This window comes from Eupeodes corollae, chromosome 2 (assembly GCF_945859685.1).
Source record: "Eupeodes corollae chromosome 2, idEupCoro1.1, whole genome shotgun sequence".
Lineage (NCBI taxonomy): Eukaryota > Metazoa > Arthropoda > Insecta > Diptera > Syrphidae > Eupeodes > Eupeodes corollae.
In genome coordinates, this window is record NC_079148.1 from 155914287 (window position 1) to 155928477 (window position 14191).

Below are 14191 nucleotides of genomic sequence, written 5' to 3' on the forward strand. Positions count from 1 at the left end.
CTAGCTCATCAGGTGGAAGTTTTGAAGCACACGAAGTGCACAGTGCTGACGCTAGTGGTTGTGTCGACTGTCATGACTATTACGAAATTCACGTTTAAAATATAAGCACAAGGACGAAAACGATTTAAATTAAAAAAAGAAAAAACAAAACCGTGAGTGAGATAGAACTGTAGATAGAATTTTTGTAGATACAATTATAAAACAAACAAAACTCTATGAGATATGCATTTAAAAGGCAAAGTATCTCTTTTTAATATTAATAATAATAATAACCAATCCAATGTGGCTTCCTCTGAGGAAGTTTTGTATAAAAATATTATTTTAGAAATAAAAATAAAAACAATAACATTGCGAATAAATGTTGTAGAAAATATTGATAGATATTTTTAATTATAATAAAAATACGGGTGTTATTTTATTGAATATTTATAAATTTATAATTTATAATTATAAATATTTATAATTTTCCACTCGAGTTGAGTGCAGGTTTCTATTATATGTATCAAAAACGCATTCAGCATTTAAAGAAAACTTAACAAAAAACAACAAAAACTACCAACAGCAAAACAACAAAAAATTGGAACTTCTTGCCAAACTGAACAAATTTAAAACAAAATATTATACGACAGACAACTCAAAACTATCTCCGTTTTCCACACACATTTCCATCCATATAATTAAAACAACAGTGCAGATTATTAAAATAAATTATATTGTAAAAATAAAACTAATAGCAAATCAAACAGGGATTTTAAAACAATTTAACGTCTTTAAAAATAAAATTTGTAAAATCAATCATGTCATTGAAATCATTATTAGAAGTTATTTTTCGTTAAGTTTAAGATTAAGTTTTCAATACTCTCAAGACGAAAACTCAATCCTTGGCCTGAGGTCTGAGCTGTGTGCCAAAAATAAGTTTCCTGAAATTTCAAACACACGTTTTTTATTGTCAACTTAAGTCAGAATGTCTTGATTTTTAAATTGTTCTTTTAAATTCACCTATAAATTGCGGGCAAAATCTGTTTTATTTTTAGAAAACGCATTCAATTCTGAAAAAATACTTATATTTTGTCTTAATTATTATTCTTCTTCTTAAGACTTGTCAAGTTCCGGCTTAATGACGCCCTTTTTAAAGTGTTTCATTTAAAAATAGTAAAAATGAAGTTTGAACTAAATTTTAAATTATTTTTGAAAAATCAAGGTATTTCGTAGTCATTATACTTGAGAATATAAATCTTAAGATTAATTAAGTTACATGAATATCATCAGACTTACAATATTTGCAGACTAATTTCGAATACGATATTTTTTCTAGAAGAAGTTTTTGTTCGAGTTTCTTCTTTTTTTTTTCAACAAAAAAGTCCTTCTCAATGCTTTCAATTTATTTTTGAAAACCGTTTTTTAAATAGACACATTTTTCATCTTAAAATACTATAAAAATCCAAATTTTATAAAAACAAATTAAAATTTGATCTTGTAAATAGAACAACAAAATAAATACGTAAACTTACAAATTTTATTCGATATTATTAACGTAAATTTAGGACCTTTATAAATAAAAACAAAACCAAAAACTGAACGAATCAAACAAAAATGCATATAATTACATACGAGTATATGTATGACCGTATATGAAATTGCACTGAGTTTTTATGAATGTTTAACATTTACGTAAGTGTAGATAAGTAGATATTTTAGAATTCACTTGACTTCGTTTATAAGTAAGATTAAAAAATTTAACATTTTAAGAATAAAACATTTAAGGAAAAAAGTCTACAATCAGGAATTTCATATTTAAATATAACACCATTTAAAAAATACAAATGAAAACATTACAAAAATCAAAAAAAAAAAACAAAAAACTATTAGATAAAACAAGTAAAACTGGGATTGAATGTCGACGCAAAATAAACAAAACAGTAGAAAAATATTTAAGGTGTGAAGCATAGAAAACAAAAATCGATGGTAAAAAATTGCGATACAAATGAAACGGCCTTACGAACCTAGTAACAAATATTACAAATAAAACAATTATAACGAAAACATAAACACATGTAGGTATACAAATAAAACAAAACAAAATCAAAAACGTAGCATAATTCAACTAAATTGAGCTAAGTAATTAAATTTAAAGCACAACAAATTTATTAAAACAAAATCAAAAACAAACAAAAATCTAGTTGCATGAGACACTAAAATGAACTTTTCAGACGACAAAATCAAACGAAGCAAAACAGAGGAAAACAAAGACAAAATCAAAAACAAAACACACCAAATAAATCAATTAACACAAAACTACATAAAACTAAAATCAATCTTGAAACGAATTGCTCAAGAAAATAACTACTAACTTAAAAAACAAAAACAAGAAAAACAAGTAAGACAACCTAAACACTGTAGAATTTAAAAATAGTCAATAAATCAAAAAAATTTAACTTAATCCAAGTTAAGAACAGAATTTAAAACAAAAAGAATGTATACTATAGATAGCTTTCAATTGCAAAAGAATAATAGAAATAATAATAAAATACCCCCCAAAACAGCCCCTAAATAAATTAAAAAAAAAAACATAAATCAACCATATATTAAAGTTATCTTAACCACCAGTTTATAGGCTAGCAAAATGTAGGAGTTAACTTTTAAAAATAGTAGATAGCTGATAATGCGATAAAAAACAAAACAAATGCAAAATAAACAAAGTACATTTATAATAAACGCTTTAATATGTGGTATTAAATTGAGAAGAATCACTTTTGTTTAGTAAAATCCATCCTATTAAAATTTACTTAAAACATTTTAAGATTTAAATTTTCTTTAAGGAAATGTTTCTTAGCTCACATAAAATTTAATGAGCTCTGAAGTGTAAAGTATTTCCCGAAAAATTTACCGAAAGTGGACAAAAATTAAGAATGAAGAAATAAGATGCTAAATCGAATCAAATTTGATTTTGAAATCAAAGAAGATTCTTGCCTAGGTTACTTCATTTTTGACTTGACTTGAAATCGAATGGAGCAGAAATATACTCTTAAAACATCTAACTTTGCCTTAAAAAGGTCAAAAGTGTGGCATAAAAATCCAATACTTGTTTGAAAAAGTAAATAGAAAAATACTGAAGCACATTTTTTGAACTTGTCAATCAGCATTTTTAGGGTTCGTTTCCATTTGAGTGAAAGGAATTAACTTAAGTGGTTATATAGATTTCTTGAAGTATGCACGAAAAAATATGCATTATTGAATCTTTTTAATTTCAAAAAGTATCTGAAACATCAGTTTCTTGGGCGTTTCATAGAACATAGAAATCAGGGGCCCTGTTTATTTTTCAAGCGACATCTTATCTATTAGATATACGGGCTTATTGTGATTAAAGTCGAAGAGACTTACTAAGATTATCGACAAAATAAGTTAATATTACAATTAAAAGTACAGAGTATCTTAGTTTGACTTCGGTTGAATACTTTTTGAGAAAATGGCAACATTTAATCAAACATTTATTTAAGGGTTTTGGTTTTAAACTGAAATATTGATATTTAAATCAACAAATCATTGAGGCGTTAACGTATGTTCCTAAACTTCTAAGTGTAGGGCTGATACAATAACCTAGCCAACCATTTTAAAAAGTATTTAACTTCTTTTCTGCTGAATATGAACATACAAATTAAAAAGTACGGACAAAGCTTAAGATAGTTAGGAAAGTCAAAATATATTCAAATTTAAGTGACCAGTCTGACCTGCACATTCACACTATTAGAAATTTTAGTTTCATTCTGTATTTCTTTAATACCACAATTACAAAAACTAATCAAAAGAAATAAAAATAATCAAAATAAATTTAAATATTAAAGATAAAAGCTGCATCCTAATCAAAGAATTTAAAGTATTAAAAAAAATTATACGATCTATAATCAAATCAATAAAATCAACAGTGACATTTGGAGAACTTCAATTCTAAAACATTGGAATTTCAAAAAATACTAAAATCAAAACATAATGCACCCTACAATTAAACAAAAAGAAGAAAAACACATAAATATATTTAAAAATAAAAGTAAAACTTTCTTGTTAAATGTATCTTTAAAAAAAATAAACCAAAAAATAGTGAAATTAAACTAAATTAAATAAAAAAAAAAACTAACCTACTTTAGCTAGAAAACATACCTACATATAGTATCATTATACCTATACTACTAAATAAACAATATTCTTATGTGTTTTAAAAAATTTTAAATTTTAAAAACATATATTCTTAAATACATGTTATTCATCCTCTCAACACAGTTAGATGGGCTTCATAGCAGTAAAATCAAAATTAATTAAACAAAACAACACAAACAAAAATCAATTTAAAAATCAAAAAATATATATATACAACTAAAACTAAAACAAAAACAGTATAATAACTAAAATCAAAAATATATCCACAATAAAAACAGAAAACTAACTACAATTTTAGTAATCTTAAATCAAATCAAAAGAATCCAAAAAATTAATAATACAAAAAGAATGAAAATAGTTTTCTGCGTAGATGTTATAAAAATTAAATAACAAAAACACAAAAACAGTCTATATAAATAAATAAAATAACTTAAATTCTCCAAAATAAACATAAATTAAAATAAACACAAATCGCAGTCAGTTAAAAACGAAATATTTTCGTAATTCATGCTCTAAAAATATGTTTATCCATGACTTCGTTTTTCGATCGTTCGCTCTGAATTTTCAAAAAAAAAACAACAGCCATCAGCAACAAAATATATTAATGTTTATGTACCAAAAAGTTGCATCCCCTTAAAATAATTTCAATAGAATTAATAATAATATTACAATTTTTGTGTTATCCCAAAGTAAAGGTAAGTTTTTTTTTGTATTTATTTGTTTAAATTTTGTATATAGTCGATGTATCGAATGTATAGATAGATTTATAAAATAATGAAACAATTTTAAAGGATACAAATTCGTTGCTTGTTTTGAATATTGTTTAGTTATAAATAATTATTGTTATATTTAAGAATATTTAGCTTTAAAAATAAACTTTATTTTTTAAAGTTTTTTGTGCAAGATATCACAATTTTATTTATAAAATATTCAGCTGATGTAGACTTAAGTTAAAAACTATTATATTATTATATCTAGAAAATTCGAAAAAACAACCTTTTTTGATATATTTTGTTGAAAATAATTGACTATTAGAACAATTTTTAAAACGACAATACAACTTGTCAAACTATAGAACTAGAATGTCTCACTGTTAGAATTTTGTTGTTACAAATATTTTCTTATAAAAAGCAAAACGTCAGCTGCATATATTGATAGTTAAACAAAAGTACACTTCAGTAACTACCTATATAATTAATTATAGCACAAAAGCCTTAGTTCAAATTCCTTAGAACCTGAAAATGTTATCTTAAATTAGCACAGTGATAGCTATTTACATAATTTAACTATAAAAAAGTACATATAATTTGGAAAAGATGATAAAAGCGACGAATACGAATTATTTATATGTCTAACTCAAAAGCATACAAGGAATTCGCTCTTAAACAAAGAAACACAAAACACGATAAACTCTAATTTTACCGATTTTTTATACTATTGCGTCGTCGTTTAAAATTAAATATTTAAACAAATGAAAAACAAAAATAAAATAAATTCCCCAAAAATGTGTTCTTGTTTCATCCCAAAAAACAAAATATTTATATTTACTTACAATAGAGCGTATTTAAATAAAACAACAGATCAAAAAATATAAATAAATATTAATTATATAGTTCCTTAAAAATAAAATAAATAATGCAAATTAAAAGCAATCATTGTTGAATATAAAATGCAAAGAAAAAAACAAAAACAAAGATAAATATATAAAATAAAAATCATTATGTATTGTTATTCAAAAATTACATTTTAGAAATAGATGTAATTGTATAACATTTTTGTGATATTTATTTTAAAGTTATACTTAAGCACATAACTTATGTATATGTACATATAAAATATAAAAGTAAATATATTTATAAGCAAAGTATTAACTTTTATTTTAAGAAAGTTAATTTTACTTAATAATATTTTTATTTTAGTTTTAATAAATATATTTGTATAACTATAGCAAATAATATTTTATTTAATATATAAATTATATATAATATAAATGCTTGGCATCGCTTGAATATAAAATTTTTAACTAATATATTACAACAACAACAGCAAAGTGCATAGTGTGACCGCCCGCACTTAACCAAGATCTATAGAAAATCAAATGTAGATTGTAGTTTTATATATAAACAAAAATTATATATAATTAAATGAATATTTAATTTTTTTGTTTAGTTTATTTTATTGTAATTTTTGCACGAAGGAATATATAATCGTGCACGAGTTTAATTAAATTGAGTAAAAAAAAGAATTAGTTTTATTAAAAAAAAAAACAATACAAATAATTTACTAATTTAGTATTGTCTGGGCCGCTATGCACTACCGGTTGATATGTCTTATGGTTAACACACCCTATTTTGTTTTGATCCAAAATGAAACATAATTTTTATGCTAACAAATTCATTTTAAATATTCGTAGAAGGTTCTTCTTTTTATGTTTTCTTTAAAATTTAGTAAAAAAAAACAACATACATATATTCACGGAAATGCATTTTATTTTTATTCTTTTCATAAACATATATTTTCTATAATCACTATATTTAGGCACTGTAACGTAACTAATTTTATTTTATGTTTTTTTTAAATTGGCAAAAGGAAAATGTTGGCATAAATTTTTTCAAAATTAAAACAAATTTAAATCATAAAAATGTGCAATTAAATTATGATAAAAAAGAACAAGCGATGTCAACATTTTAACCAAACAAAAATTTCTCATATTAGAAAAAGATACATTTGTTTTATATTAGGGAATGCTATCGATTGTCTTCTTAACTTATTTTATTTACATTAGTTTTCTATTTTCGTTTGTCTTTGAAACTTTCCTTTTTATTTATGTCATATTTATGAAAGAAAAAACAAAACTAATTTGGCCAACAGGAGAATATACATTTATTTTATATGTTTTACCTGTTTTTTTAATTGTAGGGTCCCCGGTGTGGAAACCACGAGACATGATTAGTTTAGGCGATGCACAGCCAACATCACGCAAAGATGACTCGAAAAACTAATTTTAATAATAAATTAATAAAAAACAAACAAAATTTAAACACACAAAAATTGTCTATATATTTATAAATCGAACAAAAAAATATATAAGAAAATTATCATATTCGAAAAATTAAAAAAAAAAACTGGATGAAAATTAAATTAAATAATATTGTTTCTCCGAAAATAGAAAGAAACAATTCTTGATGATGATATTAAATGAATTAATTCATTTCAAAATGATATAAATTAATTTACGTAAATAAAATTTATAAACAAAAAAAAAGGAAAACAAAAAACAACTCAAAAAACACAAGACAATTACTTATTGTATTTTTTAAACAAAAAACAAAACAACAAAATAATAAATGAAATAGCAAATTAATTTTTAATTTCATCACAATTAAACGTTTCTCTATTAAAAATAAATTTAAAAAAATAAAACAAACAAAAACCTAAAACAAAACATCAGAACTTATAGAATATTAAAATATAAATACAATTAACAAAACAAAAATGTATCCCGAAAAAAATAGTGTTAAAAGTATAACTTATTTATAAACAATGGAAACTCAAACAACATAAAATACTATACTACAGAAATTCATTATTATTAAAACAATGTTTCAAAGGAAAGAAAAACTTTAGAGATTCTTCATGCTGAAGTAAAAATTTAAGTTTTCAAAAATCGCATTTTGTTTTTGAGTCAGAAAACTTATTTTTTTATTATTGTGCTATTCACATTTTTAATGTTTTTAATTATTATCCATTTCCAATTTCAATTTTTAAGATACCCCTTTTCACATTATATTTATTATTATCTTGAATATTTAAAATGGTTTCATAAAAAAGGGAAAAAAGGAATGTTTAGAAGTGAATTATTTAATAACCTACCATCTTTTTATTAAATAAATGTTTTTAGATAACATCTAAATCAAATATCTTAAATTGTATATCCCTAAAAAAATCAAGTCTTAAAGTCAAGAATACTGTTTTAACTAAAACGGAAGTTATTCAAGTCAATAAACTTTGTGTTTATGACGTGTGATAATTATACTCCAAAAGTTACCAGGACTTAGTTAACAAAGGATTAAAAAAAGTTCGTTCGGCATTTCGAATATTACTCGAAATTTTAAGTCGAATCTGTCCAAGTTTTCCAACCCACCTTTATTTCTGTTTTTAACCTCTATCACAAGATTATTTTTTATTAAGTAGCAATACTTTTAGTTTGTGAAAAACGTTCTGGCTTTGTTGATTGCAATACTGAATTATTTTGACTTCAAGTTATTGAAAGTTTTTATTGGATATGTGCAAAACAACTGAAGTGAAAGTTAAGTCTTAGGACTCAAATTTTTCTTAAATTTGATTTTAAAATACATCTATTTGAAACTAAATATCTACTTTATTAACTTATTATTTAATAAATACCCATAAACATTCTCATATCTTAGAAAGTTTGTGGTTATTATATCAATTCGTGCATAATTTAGTAAAGTCTTTTGATGATTTGATAAGCGATTAACTTGATTTGCTCTAAATCGTGGATACATCGCAATTATTTTAAAAGTATAGATTTTTCAAACTTAGTTTCTTAAAAATGTCATATTTCAAAAACAATATTAATTTATAATTCTTTAAAAGCTTTACTACATTTAAATTTGTTACCCTAATGACTTTAGTTTTATCTGACTCAAAAACTCATTAGCACAACACTAAATAAAGAAAAGTTAATAAAAAAAATATATCCCATCTTTAATTATACCAAAATTTATATTATATAGCTAAATTATTTTCATTTTTCTCACCATAAATTATATTGTTTTCTTACAATAAGCCTTAAGAAAAATCCACTCCACTTGTCAAAACTTAACTTATTAACTATTAAAATTAATTACAACACTAAACAATAAACGAACAAAGAAAAACCAACAACAACAACAATTTAAATAAAAATAAAACCTGCGCTAGGAAAAATTTTAGAACAATTTATTATAGCAATTGATCAGTATTTAATAAAAGCAAAACAACAACTAAACAAAATATAATTATTTACAATACATAAGTTAATTTCACATAAATCACACAATAAAAGAAAAAACACACAAATGCAAATGAAAATAATTCAAAAAAAGATCACACACGAATTAAAAAAATAACAAAAAACTTTAAAATTAATATAGAAACAAAAAATAAATAAATGAAATAAGAAACAAAAAATTATAACAAAATAAAATATTAAAAGAATAAAAATTGATTAAACCCCAATGAAGTGAATATTTAATAGATGAACAAAAGAGAAACGTTTCTTTTGTATCAAACAAGCAAAAAAAAAAAACAAAGTTAATTAAATTTAAACAAACCAAAAACCAAAAAAGCAAAAAAAATGAAAATGTTATTTATTATTAAAACAAATGAAGAAAAAAATATAAAACTAAAAAAATAAAAGAAAAACCTAAATAAAATGAGTAAGTAAATTAAATATTAAATTTATGAAGTAAGTTTAAGAATGAATTATTACACTTTAAGAGAATTTTTATAATTATTAACAAATTATATATTTACATTGTATATTAATTTATTTACATCAATTTTATTTATTAGAAACTATTTCACGATTTTATTTGAGTATAATATTTTTAATTTGAATTCATTAAATCAGTAAACAGCGATTTTAACCGAAATAAATTAAATAAAAATAAAAAAACAAAAAACAAGATATTATATTAAAAAAGCATGATTCCAATTGAATGGTAAAACAAATAAAAGATAAAAAGAAAACTTAAAAAAATACGATGTTAAATGTTATATGTAAAGAAAAAACAAAAATATTCAAAGACAATTTTTAAATATAACAAAACCCACAAAACAATGCAAAAGAAATAAGAAAAAATAAACTTTTAATAAAAAAAATATTTAAGTGTTCAAAGTTTAAATTCTGCAGTTTATTGATTTTTATTTAGTAATTATTTAACAGTGTTTTTATCTTCAAGGCATAATATATAAATTCAAATTTGAGCACTTTAAAGTTATTATTATTGTTTTTGTTTCTTTTGTTTTGTGTTTTGTTTAAATATTAAAGACAGTTCTTTGCAAATACTTTACGATCAATTTATTGAAATATTTTTTATTGTCAAAGAAATGAAAATGAAATTATAAAATAAAAGAAATAGACAAATAGACTGAAAGACTGTTGTTTTTATTTATTTAGATGGAAAAAGAATTTCGTGATGTTTCCTAACAAATGAATCTATAGAAGAATCAGCCAAAAGAGTGAGTATCTTAGGGTGATTTGAAGAATAAGAAGCCCTTAAAAATGGAATATGAATAAATAAGTTGATGGATTGGTGATACTATCCAAAGCACTAAAAGTCCTCTTATCGAACATATCCTTTTAATGCGGTTTGTAGGTACCTTTCAACATTTCATAATTGAATGATAAACAGTTCAGGAACTCATCAGAAACTTTTAAAATTAAAAAAAAAGGTAAGACCGATTACACAAGCTACCAAAACTTACTTTTACTTACATACTTTAATTTTACGATTTTCTATTTCTTCAATCATTTGATTGCAATCAATTAATTGCAATCATTTGAGACATCATTCATTCACTTGAAGTCTTTGCCAGCTTATAATACATTGTTTAGTGAAATTTCAATAAAAAATCCAAACAAATGTTAAGACTTTAAGTGAATGCAAAATCTTCAAGTGAATTCAAAGACTTGAAAAGAATACTTCAAGTGAATGCAAAGAATATGTACATGAAGTCTTAAATATTAGCAATCAATTGATTGCAGTGAAATGATTGAAAAAAAATTAGTTCCATTCGTTTTAAGGTCAAATGATTGGTGATTGCAAAATGTGAATCCTTAGGTGAATTCAATCAATACAATCTTTATATTGAAGTCATAAAGATTGCATTCCCGAAAGACTGTACTCTTTTACAAAACTGATTGATAGCGGTTATAATATTTTCGGAGCTTGAATGATGATGATTTTGTACTTAAAGGCGCTTTAGAACGAAGATAATTATTTACAAAAAAGCTGTAAAGATAGAAATGATAAGAGATTTTGAATTCTACAAGTTTTTTTTAAAATAATGTGAGGAATTGTGCAACAAGAAAAAAAGATATGTCACGTATACATAATCAAGTAACCATTTCAAACCAAAATGTACGGTACCTTTTTGACTATAGCAATAAGTGAAAAAATGTAGGGATAGTATTTGAATACAATTTCGTTTTCTGAAATTTTATAATACATTTTTATGGAAAGGAGAAAAATAGACTAAAGTAAACATCTACGGAGTGTAATATCTATGATATCAGTTTTGGTAGGATATTCAAAAAGATTTTATTTTTCTGATTTGTTAAAGTATTTTTTCAAAATGTCCTATACAAAACTCTTTAGGAAAAACAAATATTCCTTCATTTAAAATATATTAATAGACCTATAAAAATTGCATAGTTATAAGTCAGGCTCGAATCTACTGTTGACCTGTGTAAGTAATAATCAATAAAGTTCATAATTTCAATATCGAAATTATCACAAACTTTTAAAATTACAAAAATATCTTATTCTGATTATAAATTACAAAAAAAGGAATCGTAAAAAAAACATTGGATTATTTTCAAAGCGCATCCAACTTCACGCCTTTCAAGATCTGTCAATATTTGTTGAGCTGTGGTTTGTTTTTGTTTTTTTTTCACAGTGCTCTGTCCTTTTTTTAACTATAGATAACTTATTGTTCTTATATTAACAAAAATGGTTCAGTGTCATTGTTTTAAATTGTTGATATGGCAAACTACCAGTCTCAAAAATCTAACATTCATAACTTTAAAACGCATAGTGAATAAAGAAGGACAAATTGCTGATTTTAACTTCCTTGAAAAAGAAAACTTGATAAGGTAATATTTTATATATAATATGAATAAAATATTTATTTTTTTAAGAATATAATCAAAAGCAAATTGGAAAATAATAATAACAAGTTTTTATTTTATCGGGTGAATTTTTAAGAGCTTGAGAAATTAAAGTAATGACACAAAACAATATAATTTGTAAGAATTAGTATTTTATTTAAATAATTTACTAAGCAATTTTTTAGCCATGAATTGCATAGATTATTCTATAATGCCAATTATTAAATACTTTTGAGGTACAATAAATTTGGTCGTACCTTATATGGCGTCAGTGGTGGCGTAAATATTGGTTTTCAATGGGTCAAGAGTTTCTTATTTGTCGCCATAAATCTTTGACCTAACATATCCTCATCAAAATTAATAGTGAGGCGCTTAGTTGCACAAACATGGAAATAAAATTGTCAACAAATTAATTTCGCAATGGTTTGATGGTGTTGTCTTCGATTCATTTCTCGATAGCGCTTGCCATTCATTTAAGCTGCAGCTCTTTTTTCATTTAAAAAAATTGTTTACCATGACAAATGGAATGGCTAGTACCCGTGGCATGATGGTTAGTGCGTTGGACCGTCATGCCAGAGGTCTTTGGTTCGATCCCTTCCTATGCTATCTAAAGTCTTTTCAGGTGAACTGCCTCTTACGAATAATTGACAAATTCTCTAAGAGTAACTCTTGTCAGGAAAAAGTGCTTTTTCATTAGCCGTTCGGATTTGGCATATGAATTGTAGGTCCCCTCCATTTCTGACAACATTACTCGCACACAGGAATGGTTGAGAGTTGGACTCAACGGACTGTTGCGCCACCCAATTTATTGATTTATGACAAATGGCTTACCTATAACATTTCGAGTAAAACAATGTTCCTTAAAAACGTTCACTGCATTTTTTTGCTGTAAATTGCGTTCTGTACAGAAAGTTAAATATGCAGTAAAATACATCAACACAATCGAAATAAAAAACACATTTTATATTTAATTTATTGAAAAGCACAGCACAAATGAAAATAAGAAATTTTGCCAATTTATATTTTAACGATTTCTGACTATTTTCTCAAATGAAATATATTCACAATTCACTTTTATTTAACTTTTGAATTTCTGATCATCCTTTTTAAATTGTGGGACAGCTAATTCTTGAGAAATCGAATCGTGAACATTATCTTTTCAGATTTCTGACAGCAAATGTGAGAAATCTGTATGAGAAATTTTGTTATAATATTAAAAATATGGAAATCTCTGAGATCTTAGAAACATTATACATATGTAGATAGATAGATAGATTATAAGATTTATTTATTCATAATAATATTTACAAAAACATTTGAGTTTATATTTAAATTTAAATTTCAATCCTTAGTTGCATGGCCGGAAGGGCCGTCAGCCAGAAGATAGCCTTAATTAATAAAATTTCCAATTTTTTGTTGTTTTATGGTGTTTTATATACAATTTTATATTAAAAGTCTTCTCTTATTATCTGTCTGCTATAGTTAAGTACTATTTTTAAATATTGAGATAGTTTTTTCCAATCTATTCCATTTAGAATTTCAATAAGTTGCGCTTGTTCCATATAACTTTTCTGCCATATTTGTCGCCGAATTTCTGCTAGAATCGGGCACCTTGCGATGAAATGCAGTACGTTTTCTCTTTCGTTGGTGTTGCATAAGGAGCAGCTTAGTAATAGGTCATTGCGATGTGGAATGAAATTGAGAGGCAAAAGTTCACCTCTAGCCCTTAAAATCAATAATATTATTTCAATGATATGGGTGTCCTTGAAGTAGTTGAATTCTCCTTAGTTGTGCTGAAGTAAGGGGTACAATTCCGTATGTAGTGAACTAGTAGCTTCCTCTATACTTTTCTCTCTACATTTGGAGTGGAGCTTTTCGAATAGACTGTTAAGATATGGCTTCCATTCTTGTAAATTATCTAATGTTAGGTTGAGAGTTCACAAGAGTCCGATAAGTTTTTCCATTCCTGAAACCATGAGCTTTGCGACTTTATAATCGAAACAGCAATCTTTCTTGCAACTTTATCCACATGGCTATACATTAACTTGGTAATGTAGTTGAAGTACTTCAAACAGTAACTCCGTAATTTGTTGATCATTAACTGAAGAAATTCAGGAGATTCGGCTAACATGACAAGAT

The 14191-nt window shown here is 24.5% G+C and overlaps 1 protein-coding gene across 2 annotated transcripts in view; it reads left to right on the plus strand.

The window, feature by feature from the left end:
* The window catches only part of LOC129946450 (protein still life, isoform SIF type 1), a 325973-nt gene extending 315461 nt beyond the window's left edge, over positions 1-10512 (plus strand). The window contains exon 33 of one of the 2 annotated variants that reach the window (XM_056056633.1): positions 7072-10512. In XM_056056633.1, coding sequence (XP_055912608.1) covers positions 7072-7154 — 83 coding nt within the window. In that variant the 3' untranslated portion in view covers positions 7155-10512. The remainder of the gene's footprint in view (positions 1-7071) is intronic. The other variant, XM_056056634.1, reaches the window with a different exon arrangement.
* The last annotated feature ends 3679 nt before the right edge of the window (positions 10513-14191 follow it).